This window comes from Chrysemys picta, chromosome 10, assembly GCF_011386835.1.
Source record: "Chrysemys picta bellii isolate R12L10 chromosome 10, ASM1138683v2, whole genome shotgun sequence".
Taxonomy (NCBI): domain Eukaryota; kingdom Metazoa; phylum Chordata; order Testudines; family Emydidae; genus Chrysemys; species Chrysemys picta.
Window position 1 is genome coordinate 18,555,834 of NC_088800.1, and position 27,475 is coordinate 18,583,308.

At 43.7% G+C, this 27,475-nt stretch overlaps 1 protein-coding gene across 1 annotated transcript; it reads right to left on the minus strand.

Moving 5' to 3' along the window:
• Positions 1-1,212: 1,212 nt before the first annotated feature.
• Positions 1,213-23,453, minus strand: WHAMM (WASP homolog associated with actin, golgi membranes and microtubules). Its single transcript, XM_005307245.5, has 10 exons — positions 22,669-23,453; positions 17,786-17,959; positions 16,243-16,393; positions 15,440-15,609; positions 13,079-13,244; positions 11,386-11,573; positions 9,639-9,725; positions 9,454-9,549; positions 6,481-6,937; positions 1,213-3,334 (listed from the first exon to the last, which is right to left on the minus strand). The coding sequence occupies exons 1-10, from the start codon at positions 23,410-23,412 to the stop codon at positions 3,039-3,041; spliced, it is 2,529 nt and encodes an 842-aa protein (XP_005307302.5). The 5' UTR covers positions 23,413-23,453; the 3' UTR covers positions 1,213-3,038.
• Between the last annotated feature and the right edge of the window lie 4,022 nt (positions 23,454-27,475).

Here is a 27,475-nt window from a genome sequence, read left to right on the forward strand (position 1 = left end):
GCTTGCTATAACACAGTGAAAGGGAGAAGGTATGGCAAGAGTATATGACTGTTAACCATTCACTGGAGTAACTTTCACAGTTGTTAGATTAATAAGAAAAGCAAAGGACCAGATCCTCAGCAACCTGCAAATCAGGTAGCACTATTGAAATCAAGTGGTGTTACATCAGTTCACACCAGCTAAATCTATGACCCAAAGTGTGTGAGTGAGTTGTTTTGGTGAAAGAACCTCTCCAGAGTGGGGAGATTCTGTTGCTCCTAACAATGCCTCTGATATTCTTTGTTTAAAAACAACAAATTAAGCTGAAGCTGGTACCTTTTTGTCTGCCATAATAATAATTAAAAAAAAAAATCAACTCATCTGCAGACATGTGACATGCCAATATTTTCATCAGCTGAAGAGTCATTACCAGTTGCCTTTAGTACAGTTTTCCCTCCCCCTGTCCCAAGCTGCTATAGTTTGCTGCATAGTATATACAGGCCTAGATTTCACAACGCCAGCCTCTCTTGCAGTCGCATGATGCCTCAGCCCTGATGAAAACGTACCCACCACCCACAGCCACAACAAGGCTCCAGACATTGGCTGTATAAAGGTACCAAGACTTCAGACCTTAACAAATCTTCTATCAAAGAAGAGAGGGAACCCACATTTAGAACCTTCTAGGGCATAATGGGATATAATTCAAATGCTTTTAACTTTATTAAAAAAAAAGGAAAGAATTGTATAAGCTGTTTTTCAAAAACCACCTAGACTCTAAGAACTTTTTGAAAAATGCAAGAGATTTGTGAAACTTCAAACATCTCCCCCCTCAACATCCTTGTTTAAGCTCCCACTCCCCTACTCTTCACCCCTCTTCCATTTGTTTTGCCTTGCTGAATCATCAACAGCTTCCATTATGCGGTGTCCGGTGGCTCTTGATCAGAGAGCTACATCACCAATCTGCACGGCAGAAGAACAAGGAGTTATGGCTACCATCCTTCCACATTTGGCTGCCAAATTACAACACAAAAATCTTTCAGAATGCAAGGGCATTTAGCTGCCCTTATTGTGGCAGAACAGAATCACTGTAAGGTTGCCACTTACTATAAAAAAGGCACTTGTCAACATTTTTGAGGCACCAGGCTTAAAGCTTTGCATTGAAGGAAATAAGGAATCAGTAACTTACACCAAACTATTGAAAGTTTTAAAAATGAGAATAAACGACATCTCATCTGTAGTGAAAGGCTTTGTTTTTAATCAAGGGCCAATATAAGCCACAAGAACAAAACTTGATTCATTTGTACATATCATCATCAACCCACGATAAAATAAGGTCTATAAATATAGTTTAGTTGTATTTTTTTTTAATAGTTGGGTTCCAGGCAGAATGTAAATACTTGCCACTTATTATAAGGCTGTATCAACTACTATAAAATTATAAGCACAGATATAAAAAGTCTTATTTTCCCCACACAGAACTGCAACAGCACTGTATTACACTTCTGGATCCCAGAAAACGCAGTACATAAAATATTTTGGCATCCTCTCCTATGCCAACAATTCACTGTGACTGCTGGAGTATTAAAAACATTGTGCTTCAAAACACCTTAAACATTAAAAAGACACACAATCATGTAAGTTTGAAAGCACATTATTTTCTTAGCTCATCACTGAAACAAATGTTCAGTAATTTAATACAGTAGTGCTTATTTCAATATCCAACATTCCTCTTTACAACCATGAGCAAGGCTACATTTTAGTCATGGGTATTTTTAGTAAAAGTCATGGACAGGTCACTGGCAGTAAACAAAAATTCACAGCCCGTGACCTGTCCATGACTTGCACTATATACCCCTGACTAAAACTTGGGTGCTGGGGGGAGAGGCTGGCAGACTCCCTACCCGGCTCCGCTCAGGTCCTGGAAGCAGCCGGCACGTCCCTGCGGACCCAAGGCAGAGGCATGGCCAGGGGGGCTCCGCGCGCTGTCCCCACCCTGAACGCCTGCTCTGCAGCTCCCATTGGCTGGGAACCACTTCCAATGGGAGCTGCAGGGGCAGCGCCTATGGGCGGAGGCAGCACATGCAGCCACCTGGTCGAGCCTCCACCTAGGAGCTGGACATGCCAGCCACTTTCAGGGAGTCCCCCCGAGGAAAGCGCCACCCAGAGCCCTCACCCACTTCGCACCCCAACCCCCTGCCTCAGCCGGGAGCCCCCTCCAACAAACTCCTGCTGCTGCTGGGAGAGGAGGGGCATGGTGGCCCAAGAATGCCCCAGCAGCGGTCAGTGCGGCTGGCCCGGGAGCTGCCCGAGTTGCTTAGATGGCCCCAAGGCCAGCTGCACATGCCGCTGCAGAAGTCACAGAGGTCCCAGAAAGTCACAGAATCCGTGACTTCCATGATAGATTCATAGCCTTAACCATGAGTACGGAGCTCTTCTCTAGTGCAGGCCTTACAATGTCATGGTAAATTGTTATTTACTAATCAGTAGCAAAGCCCTTATTCACAAATGTTGAGAATAATCTGTATTATGGACAATATAGAGTTCAAGGAAAACAGGCTCTGGAGATAACAATGTGAAGAATTTCAAACTGCTTTAAAATGATCTCTCTGAATTTGTTTTTGCCTTTTCAATGCCAAGATTATTATTTTTTTTTTTTTTGAGTCAAGTAGATTTTCTGTTATTTTTTATTATTAAAAAAAGGTTGTGGTAGCTTTCTTATTGACTATGCAGTAGTCAGCACCACAAAGTAATTTGGAGATTATGTTCCCTGTAGCTACACAGAAGAACTCTCAGTCTGCCTGAGTGAGCTGGAATCTCTTGTTAAGCCATGAGAATATATTTTAAATCTCTGCTTTGTCTATATCAACAAAAAACACTTAACCTCTGCAAAGAATCAACAGGACTGTTTAAAATAATATACAGGAGCTTTTGAACTATCACGGGATTAGTTCTCCTGTGCACACACATGCATTCATTTGTCCAAAGACAGAACTCAGCTTCTCAAGTGTGCAAACTGATGACACAACGTTCCAGTCAATACATCTCTTGCTCTAAATCGGTTAACTGTCCCATTCTCCATTATTGTGATCGCTATTTTCATCCTCTTCAGAGTCAGCAGACACTTTTTTAATTCTCTGGATGGCTGCCTTTATGCTTCTCTCCAGTTCACTGTCGGATCCTTTACTGGTATCTTTCTTGAGATCTTGATTCACTTTCCTTAGTTTAACTCCTTGCCGTATAGCAGAGAGGATGCTGTCTTTTACAGAGGCATTTGAAGGTGACAAACTGGGCTGTTCCACTTTACGAAGAAGAACTTCACCACGTCGTAAAGAAGCCAAAACTTCATCCATGGATCCTATGACAGATCAAATCAAATTATTATTCTCAGAAGGACAAAAATAGCTAGAGTGTGGGATATGAAACCCCGTAAGAGTGTTTACATTATTTTCTTTTTTCTCTAGCAGAGATTCAAGGAAAAAGTACTGTCAGTTCTGGCATAGATTGTCATGGGCTTCAACCAGGTCACTCACAATGTTTGGAATTGGGCAGCTAAAGCTCTTGAGTTCAGAATCCAGCCCCCTTCATCAGTACACAAGCTCACGTGCTGTGCCTGAGAAGTAATTATACACAAAGGAGGACACATTTTTCATTACAGTTTTACATGTCTACATGTTTTAAAAATAATCTTGCTGAACACAAAAAAAGCTAGCACACATTCTGTATTAGAACCAATCTAGTTTTCCTCCTGTTTGCTTAGATGCCTGCTGTGACTGTCAATTGTATTTTTCCTCAAGGAAGATTTAAAAAAAAAAAAAAAAAAAAAAAAAAAAAAAAAAAAAAAAAAAAAAGAGAGAGAGAGATGAAGGTTACAGCATAAGGGATAGATCCTCCTGCACTCGTGAAGGCCGTGGGAGTATCACCATTGACCCAGTGGGAGTTGGATCAGGTTCTAAGCAAGCAGGGGGATCTTTTGTGTGTTAATTTTGAAAATAACTCAGACCTGAGTGAAAACATGGTTTAAATGCTGTTAGTTTCTGAACTTAAGAATCACACTGTGCAAGTTTCTGGCTACATGCTTCTCTTCTGTTTTCTTAGTACTCTGGCATCAGCTCATGTTTCTCTTCTTTTGTTGGACTCTTTGTTGATGACCTCAGACTCAATCAGCAAGGAGGAGGTCACCTTGTCTAGTACTCAAAAGAGGCAGTCTCCGTACATCAATAGGCCCAAGCCCTCTGCTGAGCTGCTCACAGTCGGGAGTTCTTCTTCATGTGCACTACAATGAAGGCTATGACACTAATACTTTACACACTGTACTGAGAATGTAATACAATACTGAACTCTGCAGTCCTCTGGGACACTGAACTGCAGATGCCAGGTAAGGACTCAGCAAAAACTAATTTCACTTAGTATACACCTTTCTAAGTCAAATTTAAACTAAGTATGCAGATGAAGACACACTGCCTGATTACAAAGGCCTTTTAGACTGATAATGTTAAGCCAGGTGCTCACTTAACTGTTAGCATTTTAAAAGGAAAGTACGATAATATTTTAGAGTTAATTTGTGCGAGTCCAAATATCATATGTGCTGCATACAAATCTATCAGAATACTGTACTCCTCCAAAATCTGAATATATTGTAGGAAAGCCTCCCATATTAAGCATCTGTGCAAGCATATTTTACATGCAAAGGTTTTGAATAGCTAAGTGGAGCTTCATAAACAAGTTGCTACAGGGTATTTTAGTGCGACCTTATCAGAATGCCCTGGTGTTCATTTGGATACTATTACAGCAATTAAAATCCTGGCTTTTTTCTTTAAAGAAATACAAGATTAAACTTCAAAGCTACAACTTTTCTGAATTTTCATTTTTGGAAGTATCAAAACGTATAGTTCTGAGTGGTTAAAGCTGGAAAACCCAAGGCTTTGGTTATGCAAAAATAGTAGCATATTATTGTTATTGTGAATGAATTTTAGCAAAGCAGTTCCTATAGAAAGATAAAAATTCTGCTCTTGCACACAATTCTTGATGCCAACTACAGCACATGCATGCATCCATGGGCAGCATTTAACCCATGACCTTTCTGATTGAAGTCTTACCCTACTGGTCTATGGACCTGCAGCTGAGACTACTTTTCACAGTATCTTGGAAGAACTGAAGACTGAACAGGCAGTCCTGCCTGTGGTGAACTGAGTGATTACAATGGTTGGACAGATGTATTGTGAATATTTTGAAAAAGGAAAGGTGTGCACCACATTTAAGGAATTGCTTCACTCGCACTGCAGTGCCGCTCTGTAAAGCATCATTGTAGAATTGCTGTCTTCCTACTTACATCTGTCCCCTGGGAGTACTCAGAATATCATATCTACTTACTTTGGTAAGCCTGTTCGCAAGAAGTGGCCAACACAGTTATGGGAGGTTTGCTGAGTTCTGTTCTCATACATATGTAAAAACTGTTAGTTAAATTCCAATGGCAAAAGTCAGCCTTTGGTTACACCTGTGCAACCCCATCAAGGGGGACAATGGTGTCACACAGAGCAGAACTTGGCTGCAGGAACTTTTCCTGTGACCAATGAATGATCTAGAAAAAACAAACAACTTGACTTTCAGACCCTGAACGGAGTTTGTACAGAACCACTTACAGTAACTTTTACTTGGAAGCCAAGCAAATCTCATCTGGTCACACAAACATGGAACCTCATAAGCTCAGAGTTTGGGTAACATCAGAGTACAGTAAACATTCACACTGCATAAACAGTCAACATTAAAGTGCAGGATTACTAGGAGCACAAAGCTGCCCAATGCTGCAGTCTGCCTGAGTAGGTCATGAATCTTAACACACACATCCCTTCTCCTAAGATTATGGCAAGAGTTTGTTCGGGAGAAAAGGGTTCTGCCCAACGTACGATGCTAGAAGTGCCACTGTACAGTCAAAACCACTCCCCAGACGTCAATGGGAGTTGGGTTCATAAGAAAGGCAGGCACAGGTGCTGAATTTGGATCATTATATCTGAACTGCAGAACTGGCAATAAGAATTGTTTACATTAATTTTTAAAAGCTCTTAATAGTTACACCTCTGGCATGGGAAGCGAGAGCGGACCTGTCATTCTAGCAGAGACTAAAGCCAACATCATTTTCAAGTAACCAGTGATCTTGGGGGCCCAACTTTTGACAGTGATTTCCAGAAAGCACTGATCACCCATCCTCTGAAAGTCAGGTCCCTTTGAGGTGCCTCAAAATCACTAGTCACTGCTGAAAATCTTGGCCTGTGTGGACAAGTGCAGGAGAAATGCATATATTGACAGATGGTTCATTGAAAGGTCAATGCTAATGGCCCTTGTCTCTGGGAGCAGAATTATTGAAGATTTTCCTAGCCCACAGCAGAGAGAGTAGCTGTGGAGAACCTCTGCTTCCTGCGACAATACTCGTTACTTCAAGAGGGTGGGCAAGAGGTCATAACACCAAAGGAGGAGGAAAAGATCAGTCAGACGCAGTGTATTTACCTGTATAATTATTTACAGATCTTTTGGATGAGTCATCTAGTCTCCGTTTTGCAGCACTTTCTGTAGAGCCTTCGCTGTTGAGGGGAAGCGGCTGATCTTTGGTTGTCACTGGTGTCTTTAAGGGCAAAGGCTGGCAGACTGGCAGTGGTGGTGGTGGAGGAGGAGGAGGAAGTGGTGGAGGTGGTGGCATAATCAGCCCCTCATTATGCTTCTGTGGCTTTGGGTCATTAGCAGGAACAAAAATCTGGACAGGGATGTCTGCTGGGGTATTCCCACATGCTGCTTTTAAACCTTTGGCTTGTGCTGGCCGAGTGCTTTTCAGCTGCTTTGGGGATGGACTTGTTATTGATACAGGCTGAGGGGACAGCGCTGGAGTCTGACGGGAAATACCTTGCGGCTGCTTGGGGCTGCGAGGCTGCGACCGAGATGTTTTTAGCACAAACTCAGCTGGACACTTCTGTAAAGAAAATGAGAAGCCAAGAGTTAACATCCCCATCGTATTGGTAAAAACAATATATGCCAAGGAAAAGACTGCATACTGGAGCCAATACCAGACACACAAGCCATGCAAGAGGAACACCTTGTTTTTTTGATTTGTCACACTTTGGGATAAAGCAGGGAGGTGATTAAAGAACAAACATTGTTGCAATTGAGATGGGAAGCCTTGGGAGATGGGACCACAGTCAGGGTGCGTCTCCTCTCTTGACTTAATGATGTTGTGTCCCTTTAAACTGTGGTTCTCAACTAGAGGTACACGTACTTCTAGGGGTACGCAGAGGTCTTCCAGGGAATACTCAACTCATTTAGATATTTGCCTAGTTTTACAACAGGCTACATAAAAAGCACTAGTGAAGTCAGTACAAACTAAAATTTCACCCAGAGAATGACTTGTTTATACTGCTCTATATACTATACACCAGGGGTCGGCAACCTTTGGCACGCGGCTCGCCAGGGTAAGCACCCTGGCAGGCCGGGCTGGTTTGTTTACCTGCCGCGTCCGCAGGTTCAGCCAATCGTGGCTCCCACTGGCCGTGGTTCGCTGTCCCAGGCCAGTGGGGGTGGTGGGAAGCGGCAGTCAGCACATCCCTCGGCCTGCGCCGCTTCCCACCGCTCCCTTTGGCCTGGAGCGGCGAACCGTGGCCAGTGGGAGCCGCGATCGGCCGAACCTGCGGATGCGGCAGGTAAACAAACCAGCCAGGCCCGCCAGGGTGCTTACCCTGGCAAGCTGCATGCCAAAGGTTGCCAACCCCTGCTATACACTGAAATGTAAGTTCAATATTTATATTGCAATTGATTTATTTGATAATTGCATGGGAAAAATGAGAAAGTCAGCCATTTTTCAGTAATAGTGTACTGTGACACCTTTGTATTTTTATGTCTGATTGTGTGAGCAAGTAGTTTTTAAGTGAGGTGTATCTTGGGGATACGCAAGACAAATCAGACTCCTGAAAGGGATACAGTACTCTGGAAAGGTTGAGAGCCACTGCTTTACAACACTAGTGCTTGTCACAGGTCCTCTGGCCCTCCTCTCTCAACCTGGTGCTAACTTATACAAGTGGACTAAAATAACCATTTTGATAGCAAAAGTCCTTGCTATGGAAACTAATGTGGGTGTCACAAACAAGAGATTTTGTCTTTCCTGTAAAAATAAGCAGATGTGCTTACAGTTTTAAAAGGAGTGAGACGTAAATTTAGACACAAGAGCCTGATTTCCAGCCTAGCCTCCCACAGTGGCGGAAAGGAATGTGCTCCACATATTCTAATTAAACAATTTGATTTGCAAAATGGGTAGGACTATCTTCTCTTTGCTAGGTTTATGTATCCAGAGGCAAACTAGTGAAAAGGGTAACAATGTGACATGGTTCCATCTGGAGGGTGAGAAGATGAGATTTCAGATTCTTACAAAAAAAGGAAAACTCTACTGATTAGCTTTCTTAAATAAAAACAAAACAAAAAACCCAACAAAGTGAGATGTACCTTAATTCACGCTTAACTACAAGAATGTGTGTGTGTGTACATATATATGTATACGTTTTATTCTTCACCTCACTCAGCATGGATTATGATGGATTAATTCTTAATGATTTCACTCAGAATTCAATGGTCAGAAATGCTAAAGACCATCAACTACTATCCTATAGACATGTTCTTCTCTCAAATTGTCCATTTAAACACTGAAAACCAGGGGTTTAGAAGTCCTGAAAATACAACTCAGTCTTAAAACAGTTTACTGTGCTTCTACATACTAGTCATTGAACAGAATAGAGGTATAGGTAATAGCAAACATTTATAGCTTCAGACGTGTCCTATGTCAATTGTGGTTACCATCACAAGATACGCAAGACATTTTGGTCCAGATTTTCAAACTCACATGCCCACTTTTGTGTGCCCAGTGCATACACACAGATCAGGCATATGTGCGCAGCAGAACATGAAAACCAAATATTGAGATGCATAAGTGCCACATTTCTTCTTTGCTTAACACCTGAATCAACTTTACTGTCTTCACTAAGGATCAGGTCTCCACTCCGGCTGCCAAATGCCCATTGGCATGTGTGGGAATGACACACGCGTCCTGAGGGCAGCTTAACCCTCCCCTTACATCAAGCACCTGAAGATAATTATAAGGCTATTCCTTAAGCAAAGATGCAGATAAGTGATTGTGGAGGTTTTCTTAGGGGGTGGGAGGAGGAAAGGAAAAGCTGTTGCCTTAAATTCTGTTCATAGTAAGCAAAAGCCACTGCAATACTATTCTGACCCTTTCTGGGATAAAGTACTAGAGTCCACAGTAGTGTTCCAAAAGTGTCTCAATGATATTTAAAGAATGTTGTAAAGGACTAATGACTAAACAACATTTAAGTGGAAGGACTCTTTCCCTCCCCTCTCCACTCACATTAATCCTATTACTTAAATGGCATCTTCATAGTCATACATCTCTTTTTAAAATGTTAGTACATTATTTACAATACTTGCCTCTTTGAATGTTTTTAGCCTCTCCAGTGTTTTCTGGCGTTCCTGGCTTATCCAAGCTTTTTTCTTCTTCTCTTCCTCTTTCACCTTGTCTCTTTTCTGCATTTAAAGACAAGCAAGTCAAGGTGCGTGCAGGCAAACGTGCAGCTACACAGTCTCTGCAAGAAATGTTCCTTTTTGGTACTCACGAGCTGGATGCTGTGATGCTGATGGAAGCGTTTTGTGTTTTCCTGGGCTTGCTGTAGTCTATAGCGGCGGCTCTCTTCGCACTGATCCTGATGGAATGGCATAATGCATGCAAACCTTAGTCAGTTCACTTTAAAAATGCATGTGTGAAATCTGTGCTATTAAAGCAGTTGAAAGGTCCATTACAGAGGGCCGTGCCTTGTCCTGCCATGTACGAGTCCCAAGTTCAAGAGACAATGCATCAGGCCCTAACAATGGAAGTCTGTAGGAATCTTTGCACTGACTTCAGTGGACTTTGGATCAGGGTCTTAGTCTTTCACTACTCTAGGCTGGCAGACTGGGCTTAGAAATGCTACAGAGGAAGCATGTTCAGCCTTTCATGGGAGGGGACAGCTTACATTGTTTCTCTCCCCTGCAATCCATTCAAAAACAGCACTGACAAGCACTGAAGGAACTGTACCCACTTGGCCTCAGCCAGAAGGATGGTGGAGATACAGGAAAGAAAGTGGGCACTACAAGTTACATGGAAACTCCCTCTAGTCCCCTCCACTTGATGCCCCTCCTCCCGATATTTCTTTATATATAAAATTACAGATGAATCATGCACATATAGCACGGGGAACGTTTAACAGTACAATACTCTTCAACAGGAACAGGTCAGAGAAGACACAGGTTCATTATTTTCTGCCCGAGTCACCATTCAGTCATTTATTTGTCACTGTCCACATGGAGGATTTTATCCATGCGGTCGGTTAGCATTCACAAATCAGCTGGGGTTTGGCTTCAATGTTAAACAACAGAAAGAGAGCAATTAAGTGAATGAAAACAGAAGCAAAATACGTTCTCTGCCAAGGAAGTGGTCACAAGAGACAGAATGACTGACTGTTCTCCAGATGTATCTCCAAGGAGATTCTTCTAGCTCTTCTAGGATAGCTCAGTCTAGAGGGGGGTAGGAAGCCGGACAGATAGGCCAAACTCTGTTTTCTGAATTTAGTTCGGTGTGGTTACATGGGTGTAAACGAACCAAATGCATCCCAGCAAGGGATGGGCTGCCAGGGCCAATTGTGATCTCATTGTCTTTCCACTGTGCTGCTCTCACTGCAACTAACACAAATACGAAACAGTGAGTGAACAAAAAACCCACCGAAATGAAAAGGCTGGACAGATTTGCAGCGGCAACGCCCTTCTGAATGATCATCGCCCTCAAAGGTAAAGAAGGAACCATGGCACTGCATTTGTTGTTTGTACCTGCAGCCTTCTACAGTCTGGGCCAGATTCTCTCCTGCCCTTCAGCTGCTTTCTGCCATACTGCTAGGGAACAAACAGCCCTAAACCTGGCACAGCCAGCCAAGGGAGGATTCTCCCCCATGTAGGTGTATCCTCTGGTGGCACAGAGCCAGCGTTACTGCTCTTAGCCCATACTCCTTCCATCTGCTGGCAAGGGATCTGGCCAGGACTTCACTGCACTCTAGTAACCCCAGGCGTCTATCAATCCCTTGGGGTCAGCGGCGGCCAGTGTAAGTTAGAGCAACGCTAATGTATCATGGGAGACTGTCCCAGAGCTGACCCAGGATCAGTGGAGCATGAAGCTGTCTCAAACCCCCTCCTCCTGACCAGGACCAGAACCTAGTCACATACTGTCCTGTATACTCCTCCCAAAGTTTCCCTCATTGTTTTCCATCTATTCCTCAGCAAGCAGGATTTGTAGCATGAGCTAAAGAAACTGCACAGCTCCAGGAGCACATTTACTTTTTTGTTCCTGAGGTAGGCTCGTCTCGCACAGATAGTCCCACGTTTAGCCTCCAGCCGCTGAGTCTTCAGCCTCAGCTTAGTGATTTCTGATGAGCAAGCACAATGTTGTCCCACTGTCTGCTCAATGACCTGGAGCTCCTCAGGATTTTCACAGGTATCATAGTAAACAACTTCATCCTGTTTCTCTAGAAAGGCAGTCGGCATTTAAAAAAAGAAGAGAGGACTCCAGAGTTCCTTAAATGTTTAAACACTTCGAGAGCTAATGACACCTTAAAAGCCATTGAAGCCAGTAGGTAATTTGTTAGACAGAACAATTTTAAACAAAGCGGATTACTCTTACATATATTCAGCTTCATCCTGCAAACACTTACGCACACACGTTGCTTGACTCCCGTGAGTAAAGTTACTCGGGTTTGCAGGATCAAGCTTATGCTCCCACTCTTGCCATCACTTAGTTTCCTATTTTAAATGTCTCCTTTTTTAGGTTTCAGAGTAACAGCCGTGTTAGTCTGTATCCGCAAAAAGAAGTACTCGGCTAGCTTGATTATCACTTCAAAAGTTTTTTTTTCCTCTTAATTAATTGGCCTCTCAGAGTTGGTAAGACAACTCCCACCTGTTTATGCTCTCTGTATGTGTGTATATATACATCTCCTCAATATATGTTCCATTCTATATGCATCCGAAGAAGTGGGCTGTAGTCCACGAAAGCTTATGCTCTAATAAATTTGTTAGTCTCTAAGGTGCCACAAGTACTCCTGTTCTCCTTTTTTAGGATAACGTGTATAACTTTTCATTCACCGATTGGAGTCTCGTGGCAAACTAACAAGCGTCATGAGACAAATACTAAGCAGTTTATTCTACTATTAAACAACAATGGACAACATTGTTTCACTAGACACTGTACTTACAAATAATGGAAAATACTTAACATGGATTGGTATGAACATGAGAAATTTCTAACATTGTGTGTCAAACATATACAGTAGTTTAGAAAAACAACAAGAATGCATCAGTACTTCAGAATCATCAAATTATTATCACTTCTTTTTGGTTTTAATATTGTGTGTTTTGCAGCTTTACCGTAATTCTGCTGCAGTTCGACACTTTCAATATTAGGACCCAATTGTTAATTGGGTCTCCTTAATTGTGTCACAGGCACATCACTTTGTACGCACAAATCAGGTAATTGTAGGACCAGAGAGACACATGCACATTCAGTTATTTGTTTTATACGTGCAAAAGAGATGCACACACATATCAGAGAGACAGTTAAGAAGGTAAGTTGCCAATCATAGAATCTCAGGGTTGGAAGGGACCTCAGGAGGTCATCTAGTCCAACCCCTGCTCAAAGCAGGACCAACCCTCAGACAGATTTTTGCCCCAGATCCCTAAATGGCCCCCTCAAGGATTGAACTCTGAGTTTAGCAGGCCAATGCTCAAACCACTGAGCTATCCCTCCCCCCAACTTTTTTTGTGGGTGGCCCTTAATGTATATTTATCAAAAAGCATTACCAAATTTGCTTAGTAAGGCAACAAAACAAAAGTTGCTTCAGCACCAAGAAAATCCAGTAATGCTCCCTTGGCATCAAGAGCCAAGTAGGTGTGATTTACTTTTTTATAGGATGTGTGCCATTCTGTGTTAGAACGTTTGGCTTTCTGCTTTTCTTTAAATTATGATTTTCTTTCTTACCTTTTATCTGTCTCCTTAAAGTGTCCAGCTGTGTAATAAGCAGCATTTCTTCATGTTTAAGTATCTCAAATTGTACATCATACAATTCCAGTTGGGTTTCATAATACTCTATTTCCAGCTTCTCTACTAGAGCTATATTCTCCTCTTGTTCATCAAGGTTTTCCATCTGCACGTTTCCGAACAAGAAAACAAACAAACAAACAAAAAACCAACAAAGAATCAGGGAGAGAATCCACACAGAGACACACTCCAAGGTTAGCTTTATACAACTCAGATGGAAACAGCAGGAGTAAAAACAACAGACTGACTACTTAGTCATTTCAACTGAGAACAGATGGTTGTTTCTAAAGGTGGCCAGCAAAAGGGAGACATGAGACATAGCTCTGGGCCCTTTTTTTGGCACTTATTTATGAATGAATGAAGACCACCTGAAAGAACTGTGTGCAATATATAAATAAACGAATAGCTGAAAGCCCGTGCTGTTGCATGGGTAGAATTTGTCAAATTGTGTGTAAAAGAAAGTTGAAAATGGCTGAGAACTTAAAAATTGGACAGTAACAAACCACAAATCCCAGTGGTGATTAAATCTGGGATAGTCTGAACTAAAAGCGCTCTCAGCCATGCTTGTAGCTGTTTCCATTGCTTCACAGTCATTCAACAGACATTTTAGGTTTCAGAGGGACACAGTGACAATCCTGGAATCTTATTACATACATCAAAAAATCCCACCCACCTAAAACAAGCTGGGGGAAAAAACTGTTTATCTCCATTAGTAATTAAAATCGTGTCTTCCCAGGACAACTCCCTATGGCAACTGGAGAGCTAGAGAAATGATGACATCACAAGTTCCTTCTTTAACTCCAATGCCTACTAAACACAGCTGCTCTGTATGTAGATCTAGGGGACATGACTGGGCATAGTCCCCTGCGAAAATTCTGACCACAATGACACATGCTTAGCTGCCAGAGTGATGGACACAACACATGCTTTAGACAGACATGATTGGTTTTCTGAAGCAGAAACTGAAAGGGGTTAGATAGAACCTCATTAAATGAATGGTTAACAGGAACTCCTGGTTAAAGAAAAAAATCTCTTAGGGCCTCCTGCAAAACGTATCAAAGTCAAGGTGAGTCTTTCGATCAGGTCCTTAAAAAACGAAGCTTTGAATTTTAAAGGTCTGTACATGATCTTCAGTCACAAGGGCCTGTGTCGCATTGCTTGTTTGGATATGCATGTGCAGCATTTGATTTTACAAGACAGAATCAAGATCAAGGACTGAAACCTAAAGTCTGTGTTATTTCAAAATGAAATAAAACAAAAATGGCCAAACAAGTGCTATGAATTAGTGCTCCACACACTGATCAGAGATAATACAATAGTAAATTATTTCCAGTGGTCTGTTGTGGATTTTACTGATGAAAAGCTCTGTCCAATAAAAATACCACCCCGGATGCATGACTCTGCATCACAAATATTTGTTTAAATTAATAGAATATTGTGCCGTTCATAATTTCCCCCCCTCCCCCCCCCCCATAATAATGCTAACAACAGTTCTCCACTATGCAGAAATCCCCCATAATAATGCTAACAACAGTTCTCCACTATGCAGAAATCTATTATAAAGGACCTTTTATAAAACACAAATGCACTGGTCTTAACAACTAGAGACAGTGTAGTAGATTACACTTGGAAAATAAAATAAAAATCCGAGAATTGTAGTAGTAGTTAGAGACCATATCATTTTGAATTTTTATATTATTCAAGGCACAAAATTTCCCATTTCTGATTCAGTGCTATTAATATATCCCGAATTATTGTAAGTTATTCCTCTCTGAAAATACCTCACTTCTCAGTGTTAACATTGAAAAGTGAAAGTTCTTTTAAAAAGGTAAAAACAACACTTTAATTTGTAACTTTTTTCTAAGCACTCCTCTTCCCCTATCCCATGCACACTTGCTGGGGGAGTAGTAATAAAAACCAGGGAGAAAGTGTACATTTCTCCACAATTTCAAAACAAGAAGTTTTGAAAATATCAAAAGGGGGAGGTGAACCTTTTTTCGTTTCAAATTTAAAAAAAAAACAAACAAAAAAACTAAAAATTAATCAAAGTAGTCAGGGGAGGGGGAGGTTCCCCCCACAAAATTGTTTGAGGCAACCCTGGTTGGTTTGGTTTTTATTATTTTTTTAAACAAAGAAATTTTTCATCACAAATTTTTTAGCATTCAGCATAGCACTTCACCACTGGACGGAAATGGGCCTTTTGACCCTGAACATCTCCCACTGACTACAATGGGCTTTGGATGAGGTCCTTGCATTGGGGTAACAGAAAAGAATTCAAGTCACTCTTTGCTAGGATCTTACATTTTTCCGGATGTCAGTTCTCTTGTGATTCAGACACAGTTCTCTCGCTCTCATGTGCTGAAGAGTCTCTTTTGCTAACATATACTTCAGGTTTTCTAGTCTTGGAGAAGCAGATGCCCAGGTGGCTTGGCCAAATCTCTTCCGATCTTGTTCCATCTGTTTGTGCATTGCTGCCAGATTAAAGGGTTGCAACAAAGCATCATAAATGCTGTGGCACTAATAACTTTCTTCAAGTCCTACTGAAAGTGGAGCGCATGAACTCTGCATGGTATTAAATATTTTGAGGGAATTACTTATGTATCGACCGTGCTGTTTTGAATTTATAGGACTAGAAAAGCTGAAATCATTGTATTATAAATAAAGGTCTAATGTTTTGGTCACAAGTTCCACCATGCACATGATTAAATACAGCATTAAAAAACCCTCTGATTTAATTAGCAGGATGAAATCCTTAATGGTCTGCACCAAAAAAAATTAGAGTAAATATTTGTCAGATGAGGTGTTTGTTGAGAAGCTTGTCAGCCGTAAATATCAGGCCCTGTCTACAAACAAACTTGCACTGCTTTAACCAATGGTGAGGTTTAGACCAATTTAGTCAAACTGGTGCAAGTTATCATGCAGACACTTTTATTACTTATGCTGGACACTGGCTTGTGCTGGCCCCAGAATTCACAGGTGGGAGGGGCTGCAAAGTGGTTCAAGGGTGTTCTCTTCCTATCTGCTGTCTTGTACTGAGCACAGCTCAGCCACACTAGGGCATATGTGCTTTAAAGTCAACTCTTCAGTAAGTTCTCCCTCATTACCTGCCAGTGCCGTTACAGTTTCTTTGAAGTAGCTCACAGTGATGTCCTGAATGGAGCACACTGCTTCTTCAGCTTGCTCAGTCCAGTCTTCAGCTTCCTTTTGCAAGGCTTCTATTCTTTTAGGGCCCAGCCTACCAATCTGTAAGGATTTCTACAGAGAGACATGTTATTCTTCAACCAAACGTCAATCACGACAGTGTTGTAACTCAGCCTGTACAATACAGTGGAAATTATGCCAAGGCAGGCCATAACGGCTGTCATGACCTCTACATCTACTATAGTGAAGTGAGTCATTACTCATTAATCGAAGCTACCCTATTTTTGCTCTCATTGTCAAAGAGCCACCTTTGTTCTAGAACACTAGCTTGAGCATTGCTAGTTAGAAAAACGTTGGATTAATTTATTTCTTAATGTTAACCTTCATCTTAAAAAAAATTACTTCTGTCTGAAAATGTTTATCTGTGACCAAGAGTAACTCAAATATATTCTGTTCTATTTCAGTTACAGCGATAGTCTCTATTTTTTTCTCACATGGTTTTACTTCATGCATTTGACAGCACTTTGCACTCTTATCTGTTTGTGAGGATCTTTCACACAGCAACAGGGTACACAGAAAGATTTAAGAGGCAGGAAGGTGCATTTGTAAAATCCACAAAAATTGCCAGGGGAAAAGGGTGAGTGTAGAACCTGAAAATACTTTAAAAACAATTGAAATCTAGTCAAATATTCCATTTAAGATTTTAACATAAACAGAACAAAAATTTTTTTTCAGAGTTTGGTCCGTTAACTGCAGTCTTCACTTAGCTCACCATAAATAAAGCAGCACATTGGAAACTGTAACACCTTGTGCATTGATCTTAGACTTTCAATTTGCAGGCCCAATATGGTGAATTAATCATGATGTTGTAGCCTTAACTCAGCACTACTTTGCTTCTGTTAGTTCCACCTAAGACATGATTTTAAACACTTCTTTAACACTGTATTAAAATGAAAAATCAAAGCAATGCATGACTGCTTTCCTTCGAAGTATAATACAATTGCAGGGTACATCAGATACAAAAACACAAGATACTGACATTAGTTGGAATTTTCAAAAGTGAATAAAGAGCACAAGTCCTTTTGAAAGTTAATACAACAGGTGTTCTTTTGTCGCTGAAGTCTCTGTAAACTCAGAATACCAGGAAAAATGCCTCAGAACTAAAGGTTTTTCTGCTTAAAAAAAAATAAAAAAAAATAAAATACACCACCAAACCCACAGTGGAGGAAACTAAACAGAGCATTAAGCATTAAGCGGAAGCCAGTGGATGAGATGCTATTCAAGCCTTTACCACATGGATCTTATACAGGCCATTGACAACAAGTCAGCTTTAACTTTGAATGTTTCAGGTTTTTATCGTGTTACGCACAAGTTGATGAACTTGGGGAATAAAGCCAGTGAATATAAATCTTGGACATACTTAAGTAGTTCGGAGCCTAAATTGCACAGGGGGCAGATGGAGTATATCACATGCCAGGGAGTTTGATCTCTCAAAGAAAAACCTACCAGGATTTCCAGTCTGTATAATGTTGCCAATTCTCGCATATCTCTAAACGGCTGCAGTAAATATTGGTAGAATTGTGTTGCCATGGTAACTAATTCCTGATAAGCTTCATCTTCTTCTTCATAAACCTTCATTAAAGCCACCATTGTGTCAGCATTTTTATGCTTCTGTAGAACCTAATGGATAAAAGGTTTGTTAGTTAGCATTAGCCGCAGTACATGCACATTTCTCGGGAGAATGGACAGAAAGAGCACCACTGTTATACCTCAGAGCCTGCATTTTGTGTGTGTGTATATTGTCACCCTTGACATGTGTGAGTGGAAAGAACCTGTCACTTATCATTAGTGATAAGTCAAGTGATAAGTCAAATAGTCAAGATTTCCACTTAGAAGAATGCACTCAAGGCATTCAGCAATTACACCCAGCAGGAAATATCACCAACGACAAACTCGTAATGGTACTAATTGCTGAACATTACATTAGAAGAATGACTACACAATGGTGCCTAGGACATTTTACTTTTTATTGTAAAAAAATTCTAAATGTTCACAATGATTTTGTCATTGCCTATTATAAATATGGATGGCTTGCACAGTAAGTAGATGAGACACCATGGACACGAAGGACAAAGAAGGTATTCCTTAAATCTCATTCTTGCATCTTTCCCTCCTCCCCCAAGACTACTAAAAGCCTACTAACGAGAAGTGGATTTTGTATCCGGAGATCTGACTCCAGACACAAATTTTCATTTAAAAATAGAAATTCAGACACAGGCTTTTATTCCTGATAACTTCTGGAGCATATTATAGTTATATTCCTAAAGATGCAGTATCAGAATGGCATGTATGAACCTTTAACTTAATCTTAACTATGCCAATAATATGTATTTTGATTTTTAATTCTTGTGGGGAGGGACTTCCTCTTCCAACATGTAATAAAAATAACAAAAAAAAATTAATGGAGATATCCTATCTCCTAGAACTGGAAGGGACCTTGAAAGGTCATTGAGTCCAGCCCCCTGCCTTCACTAGCAGGACCAAGTACTGATTTTGCCTCAGATCCCTAAGTGGCCCCCTCAAGGATTGAACTCACAACCCTGGGTTTAACAGGCCAATACTCAAACCGCTAAGCTAACTCTCCCCCATCCCATTTAAGGCCTTTAAGTGCTACTGCAATATAAATGATGTTTTTTTCAAAATTGCAAATTTAATAGAATGCCAATAGATCAGTGAATATTAGTCGCTAGTCACAAAATCATTACATTTGCATGACACAACGTAACCCCCATTTATTTTTCTTATTTCAGGATGTTTGGGCAAAAGACCACCAAAGTTTTTAACAGTTTTGTGTGTTGCGAGAGAGAAACTGACAACAGTCCAGTCTGTGTGCCAATTAAGCTGAGACTGGCTCCACAGGGAACCATCATCCTTACCTAGAAGGATGCTGGTTGTGATACCAAGCCGCGAAGTGTGGAAAGGAAGAAAAAAGAGGAGATACTCAGGAATGTGACAGGGAAATGAAGTCTTCTAGGCAGGGAGGAAAAATAAATGGGAAATGTGGACCTGATCACGTTGCTATTGAAAGAGGTGAAAATCCTCACCCTATTCTGGCTACTTTATTCTGGGTAAAAGAGCCATGTTAGGGGCAAGGCCACACAGTACTGCTGAGATTCCAGGCAGCGTTGGGGATCATAGGGCTGCCCCACGAGGCTGTTGTAACTAAGATGGTCCCCCACAAGCGACTTGCAGCAATTTAATGATCTGTTTTTTCCATTGTCCACGCCAAGTGAACAACAAAGTTGGAATGAAAGCACAGTGGTTAGCTTCATTTCTGATTCTCACATACAATGTGGGGGAGATGGAGTTTCATGTCCCTTCTGGTGAACATTTATAATTGGGAGGAAATAATCAGTGAATATTAACGACTACACGAGAACATTTTAATTCATCTTAAGTTTTGTAAAACCCTCCAGTTATAAGACCTAATTTTCTTTTAATAGAAGTCTGGCGGACTGTTCGCTCTAACGGTTCAGTTGGCATTGCTATAATGGCAGGAACTCCACTTTGGAACAAAAATAGATGAAGTTTCTATATATTTCCATGTGTCTTTGTTGGGCCCATTGTACGCTGGAAAGGAAGGTATTACACTTCTGATTGGTGCAGTAGATAGAAGCAGGATATATTTACTCTTGCCTCTAGTTCCATCTACGCTGGCACTACCACCATTAATGGAAGGACTTGGTTATAACCCCATAAGGATGATCTTGTATTTAAGACAAGTCAGGAGAAGACCATTTTATTGATGGCTCTGCACTAGGTGCCCCTTGATACCTGGGGGAAAAACAACAGAGCCTCAACATCCTTACCACTAAAATGTGTATAAACAACCCACCTCACAGGTGCATTGATTTGCGAGGCCACTAGAGACAACAGTGCTGTTTAAGGCATCCCCTGACATGGCTAAATTATTGTCCCAGATTGCAGTATAGGTGGAACTGAGCCATGGTTTAATCATGTTCCCAAAGCATGCTAAAGGCCTGCCAAAGTCCAAGGCTGTTGTTGCATGGGTCAGGAACACAGATTTATACAGTGTTCACTCCAACTTAATGGAAAGACTCAGCTGTGCTTTAATTGGGTAAGGAGGCGGGTAGGTTGATTCTGGTGATCCAATTACAGTCCTTTTTACTTATTAAAATGTAAATAACATCTTGTGTAAGGAGCATGCATACACATTGTGAGTCATTCTGGAAAAAAATTGATTATTGTGTAGATAAACAATGATGGATCAGGTTGTGTGAAACACGAGGCCAAAAGCAGACTGTTTAACCACCTAAAAAGTATAGTAAGTGTGCTAAAAAAAACCCCACATCTTATTGCTGTTAGCAAGTGGAATTTAGTTACTGCAAATATGGTTGTGTGGATGCAGCATAATTAGTCTTGACAATTGTTTTTAAAGGCTGTTTTAAGAGTTATATCCCATCTGCATCTAGGTTACTAGGAATCATTTTTTTAAAAAGTGATTTCTTAACACTGCTGAAAATATAGATGTGACCTTAACATACTAAGGAACAGACTTTCAATAATAGTGCCTTGAAGTAGATAAGTATCTTTTTTTTGGTTTTAATTGTCTGTTCATGAATCATAGTTGGCAGTTTTTCAGAAGGTGCTTTTATATGTATAAGATATAAGAACATGTATCACCATTCGTTTATACACCAATTAGGCCAAAATTTCACACTTAGGCATCCATAAATCAGATATTTGGCACAGGCACATGGCCACTTAGATACAAACTGTAAAATCTTCAGTTGCGTGCATGTACCAGTCGCTCTTATACATACATTAGATGTTCACTGACTTTTTGGTGGGTACGTAGTTTTAAGATTATGGGGTGATTAGTTCACATTATTTTGTGTCTTATTTTTGGTAGACATTATTCTATGGGCAGAGGTAGTGGATATTCTTAGTTGAGGCATGTTTAAAAAATATAAAGCTTTGAGTATCTTGCACAATACTTTGTATAGGACACTTGAAACTCACTTTCATTCCATATTCTTATAGACATGGCCTTTGGAATGACCAACATATTCAGAATACCCGAGCTTGGTAGCTTAGCTATTTTTGGATATACAAGTGTTTACTCACGTAAACACAAAGCTTACCACTGGTCCAATATTCCACAGTGTCACATCTACATACTTGCACACACTCCAAAACTTTGTTCTAGCATCAGACTAGATGACAGGATGGAAGATTATGCATTTCCGATTCAATTAGGAAGTCACCATAATTTAAAGATCTACTAAAACAATGTATCTATTGACTGACGAAGCACAACCTAGGAAAATAGCATCTTCAGGAGAGTATGGTTGAATCAATAGAGCTATGAGATAGGAGTAAATTTACACTATGTCCAAGTTGGAAGGGTTGGGGTCCAAATGAGGCACCCCAAAAGAACTGTGAACCATGTGGTTCTTTCACTGTCATATGAACTAACCAATAATACATGAATCTCTTTCAGCGGATGCTTTTATAATGACATCACCCATTCATGCAGACATAGAACATTCTACTAGGAGCCCAAAAGGACACATGAACAGGTTCCACCAGTGGTATTACTGATCCTTGCCTCATGGAGACAGCTACTGTATTTTAGTCTCCAGTGAAACCACCAGTGAAATGAGGTATAAGTGACCCATCTATATAGTTTGGGTATCAAGTTGTAAAAGCACTTTTGGGCTGAAAAGTGCTATGTAAAAAGAAGTAGAGCTCAGAGCCCTGTAGTCCATTAGGATATTGGTCTAGAGATGTGTAAAATTATGTTCAAAATCAGGCTAAGCCCGCCAAGCATTGCTGAAATCATTCAATCCCTTTTTGGGCACATGGGTCTATTTCATGGTGCCCATGCAAAAGCCATCGAATTTCACATGTTCCCCACCCAAAATGGCAGTTTTGGCTACTGGTCAGTTTTAGCCTGAAATCCAAATGAAAGTGAACATAAGAACGGCCATACTGGGTCAGACCAAAGGTCCATCTAACCCAGAATAGAAGTGGCTTGTACTAACCCTACCAAAACCACCACTATTGGGCTGGAGGGACTGGAGGCCTGACCAAAGGCCTGTGGAGGAGTCTGGGTTGCCCTTGTGTTCAGGCTTCACCCGCAGGCCTGTGGCTGGGTTACTAATGGTAATGCTGTCACCTTCGGAGCTGGGAGGGGCACTCAACACAAAGTGCCACCACCCCAAGGACACGTGCCATGGCGATGGCGCAGAGAACATTTCCACACCCTCTTGGGCACCTGCCCTGTGCGGGTCTCAGCACCAGCCCCTCAGGGTACCTGGGTCCCATCACCCCCACTCCCAAACACCCAGCCCAGGGGCCTGTACCCTCCGCAGGGCCTCCTTGGCCCGGACCAGGTGCCCCTTCAGGGCCTTCCTGCGGAACTCGTGCAGGTTCTCGAAGTACTCGGCCTCCTGCTCCTGGTCTTGGGCGAAGAGCGAGTCCAGCACCACCCTGCGGCCGCACAGCTCCAGCGCCCAGCCCAGGTAGCGCTCCAGCCCGCGGCACAGCGCCTCCAGCTCGGCCTCCTCCAGCACCGGCCCGCTGGGGAAGAGCAGCGTCCACAGGCTGCCGCTGCTCTGGCCGGGCAGCACTGGGGGCAGCTGGGGGAAGCAGGGCTCCAGGCGCTCGCTCAGCGCCGCCAGCTGCCGGTGCACGCCCAGCAGGGCCTGCGCCGAGAACAGGCCGGCCCAGCTCTGCTGCTGCTCGGGTGCCGCCGTCTCCTCGCCCCCTTCCCCGGCGGCCGGGCCGGCCGCCCCGCGCTGCTGCTCCTGCAGGGTGCGGTTGTGGCAGGTCACCGCGAACTTGCTCTCGATCTCGTTCCAGCCCACGAGGAAGCGCAGTTTGTGCGGCTCGGGCTCGGCGAACGCGTTCTCCCGGATGGCCACCCAGCCCTCCAGGCTGTCGGGCTGCGGCTCGGCCTCCATGGCCCAGCCCGGGGCAGGCGGCTCAGAGCCCGGCCAGGCTACCGGACCCGCCGCCCGCGGGCTCCTCTCGCTGCCCCCCCAGCTGGCCCCAACGTTCCGCCCCCCGCTACCGGGTATCACCTGGAGCGAAACAGAAAGTGACATTTCTTAAAGGGCAGCGCGGGGCGGGGGGGGGAGAAGTATGCGGGAGGGATATACGTCACCAGAGCCTCTGCTTTTGATTGGTTCCTTGGCCTTGGGGAGGAGCCAAAGAGTTGCCCCAGGAAGTGGAGCCCATTGAAAAACAGATGCTCCTGGGAGGCGTAGTCAGCCTGTGACTTTAAAAGGAGGAGCCGCGAGGCTGGAAGACTTGGTTCCACTTGAAGAATATAAACACACAGGCATGCACACACCTCTCCCTCTTCAATGTAGTTAATGTTCCCTGATTTAAACCAGAATCAAAAATGCAGTTGATATGAATAATTAGGGTGACCATACTATGCTAAATACAGGACACCGGGTAAAATTACTCATATTCAAGTGCATTCAATGGCAATCAATCAGAGTTATGCAGTAGAAACGTTCAAATTAATATCTCCAGGCTACTCCTGTCAAAAAGAAATATGGTGTAGTCAGGGCCGGCTCTAACTTTTTTGCTGCCACAAGCAGCAAAAAAAAGCGCCGTCCCCCAAGTCTCCCCCCCCCACCGAGCGCCGCGCCGCCGGAACCCCCCGCCCCAAGCGCCGCGCCCCCCGCCGCCGCCCCCCCCCGCCGAGCTCTGCGCCGCCGGAGCCCGCCCCCCCCGCCGAGCGCCATGCCGCCGGAGCCCGCCCCTGCCGCTGGAAACCCCCCCCCGAGCCCCCCGCCGCCCCCCGCCGAGCGCCGCACCGCCGAGACCGCCCCCCCGCGCGCCGCGCCGCCGGAGCGCCCCCCCCCACGGAATGCCGCGCCACGCTCCCCCTGCCGCCCCTTACCAGGTGCCGCCCCAAGCATGTGCTTGGTTGCCTGGTGCCTGGAGCCGGCCCTGGGTGTAGTTGAATTATTTTTATTTACCTTCTTATCTGTAAGGTTTAGGGTTCACAAGGGGACAGGTGACCCACATACCTACCACCTCACTCACACACACGGGGAGCGGTTACACACAAACACTCCCGTACCCCTCTCTCGCATGGGGGAGTGACCAACCAACCTGACCCTCCCTGCCTGGCACTCTCTGTTCTCCACGCCTGGCTGGGATGGACCCACCTCTTCTGGTACCTGGCACCGGGTCTTCTCAGGGCAATATGTGGGGCCGGGGGGGTGGGGCACATAGGATCACATGCCCCTGCCCAGATTTCTGTCAGGGTTCACATCAGAATGTGGCCAGCAGCAGCCTTTCGGCACCATTCAGGAGGGAAGGGACAGGAGCTGCTTCCAGCTGCAGGGAAGGGGGGTGGGGAGTGGAAGGGATGGCCTGACCCACGTCTTTGCAGAGCTCATCTCTACTCTCCCCCTCCCTTGTGGCTGGAAGCAGCTTGTCCCTTCCTGCCCACACAGTGTGGAAAGGCAGCTAACATCTCCAGGCTACTGCTGGCCACTGACACAACCCAGCCACCTCCTGTCCCCTGGCTACAGCACGGGCAGGAAGGTGTTAAGCCCTAAGGATGCATTGTGCACCAGGGCCCAGGGAATCTGACTGCAGGGCTTCAGCGAACATGGCCAGCGAGATGGCTCAGTAGGGGCTGGTGCCTAGGGGATGGAGCAGCCCTGGGCTCCCTGGGGGCAGGACCCAGGGTGGGGGGAAACAGGTAAAGAGTGTAATAAGCCCCTGCCTGGGGGGCTGCTGTGGAACTTGTAGGGGCTTGTAGGGGCGGAGAGGCTGCCGTGTACCAGCACTGCGTGGGACATTGGCACATGCAGGGCTTGGCTTGTCCTGGCCAGCGACCTGGGCAGGAGGGTCTTGGGCTTTCCCAGGGCACCGGCCCAGTCAGAGGCAATGAGGGAAGGAAGAAGTCTGCCAGCCAGGCTGTTGGTGAGCTGAGCCCTCTGACCAGGGGCTGGTTCTCCGCACAGCGCTGGGAGCAGGAGTGCCATGCCGGGGGCGGTGAGGATATAGAAGAGAGGAGCAGGGCCGGGGGACGGGCAAAGGGGCAAAGCAGGGAGAGGACAGCGAGAGGGGGGAGCATGTAAAGAGCCGATGCGTGGGCAGCAGAGGCAACATGTAACCGGCTGCCGCCTCCCTGCACTCACCAGCCACTGCAGCTCACAGCACGCAGCCAGTGCTGACCGGAAATGGGACGGGAGCGGGGCCCTGCTGGCCGAGAGCCAGCACGCAGTGGGGGCTGTACTGATGGACCAGCAGAGGAAGCTGCCAGTCCCGTGTGCTGCAGCTTTGCCCCGCCACCCCAGCCTTGCACACCCACCCCCCTTGTCTGCCACTGGACCCCCCACTCACCGCTGGTGAGTGAGTGGCTCGCGAGCAGGGATCCGGCCAGCAGCAGGATCTGCCAGTACTGATTGGGAGGAAGGGGGGGGGGGAACACGACAGAAAATATGGGACAATTTGCCCGTTTTTAAGAAAAAGTCGGGACACCTGCAGAAGGGCTTAAATATGGGACTGTCCCTTTAAAAACAGGACATCTGGCCACCCTACAAATAATGCAAACATGTGCAGTTCCACCGTACAGTCACTGTGGTAGAGACTGAGCAAAAACGATATTCAGTTTAGGAAACAGATTTTCATGCTATGCATTGTGAACTAGTATGCTACAGAGAATTATGTTAATGTAACACTGAGAAAGTATGCTCAGTCAAGAATCATGAAATACATACTCACTTCCACTATCACAATATCTTAGCATTAGTTTGCCCATAGTTGAAACATAGCCATCTCTGGTTCCGGGCTCACCCACTGCCTCAGTTTCTCCTTGAATGGTCATCTCGCCGTCTTCCTCTCTAGTATTCTACCAGCTTTCCCTTTGAGACAAGTAGTAGGCCTTTCAACAGAAACTATCTAATCTGTTTGCCCATCACTGTAGTATTTGAGACCCAGATCCTCAAATATATTTAGATACCTAATTCCCCTTGCTTTTAATGTTGTTGTAGCCATGTTGGCCCAGGATATGAGATACTAGGTGGGCCAGGTAATATCCTGGTGGTGGAATAGACAAGTTTTTGAGCTAATGCTAAAGAATAATCCTAAACCTGAAAGCTTGTCTCTTCCACCAACAGAAGATGGTCTAGTAAAAGATACTACTTGACTCACCTTGTCTCCCTCATTGATGTCAATGGTAGTTAGGCATCTACATACCATTGGGGAGCTGGGCCTGATTGCTTTCCACATAAAATCAATAGCAATTGTGAAGTCAGTAATGGAGAGAGAGCGATACACTTTACCCAGGATATGTGATAAATATAATTGCATAGATAACTGATACTTTACTAATAAAAACCACTAATTCAAAATGTATTGTCGTTTAGACATACAAGAGGAAATACAGAGCTGTGTAGAAGTGTATAGCAAGTCTAGAACCTGATTTTGGAAATAATGGGACTAGTTAGGTGAGTACAGTTGCTGACATGTGCAAATGTTTAGCAGGTTATGCTCTTCAGTGGCAGTCATACACCACTGTTGCAAAGTTATCAGCTCTTATAAATTAAGGCAGGTTGGACAGTTTCATTTGATGGATGGGAGATTACAATGATGTAGTCGCAATTCAGCACTATTTTCTCTCAACCTGAATGTCTCAGCACGGTGTTAAGAGGATGCTGCTACTAGAAATGGCAATTTTTAGATGAAAGATAATACTGGGCTGGGGTCAGAATGATGGAAAGGCTGATAGTACTTTGCCCACAGCCCCAGAGCTGCTAAGTGTTTCTGCCAAAATCAGGAGCAAAAGAGTTAACAATGTTGATATTTAAATTGTCATCATTAGCATTCAGCATCAATACCCCTTTGATGTAAAAGGAGGAAACCCACACCCCTCTTAAAGCTAGTGCCCCTTTCTACCGCTCTGTAGATCCAAACAGCACTGCATCAGTTCAAATTCTGAAGATTGTCTCAGCCTTCATAATTTAAAAGGGAAGCATAAATTATAGAGAAACTAGGAAAGTGCCGGACACAAAACAGTAAAGGGATCAAGTGAGAAGAGCAAGTATAGAACTTGTCTACTTTCAAATGGATACATTTACCTCATAAACAAAACACCACATTTTCCTCCAAATTGAGTAACTTGAAGTATGCAAAAAC

Bases quoted from the DNA above. Each gene is read 5' to 3' on its own strand.
- WHAMM (XM_005307245.5), bottom strand. From the start codon at position 23,412: ATGTCACTTTCTGTTTCGCTCCAGGTGATACCCGGTAGCGGGGGGCGG. The intron at 13,245-15,439 runs GTAAGATCCTAG...GGAAACGTGCAG, and splicing joins GAACTGACATCCGGAAAAAT to ATGGAAAACCTTGATGAACA. The intron at 9,550-9,638 runs GTGAGTACCAAA...CTTTAAATGCAG, and splicing joins AGCATCACAGCATCCAGCTC to AAAAGAGACAAGGTGAAAGA.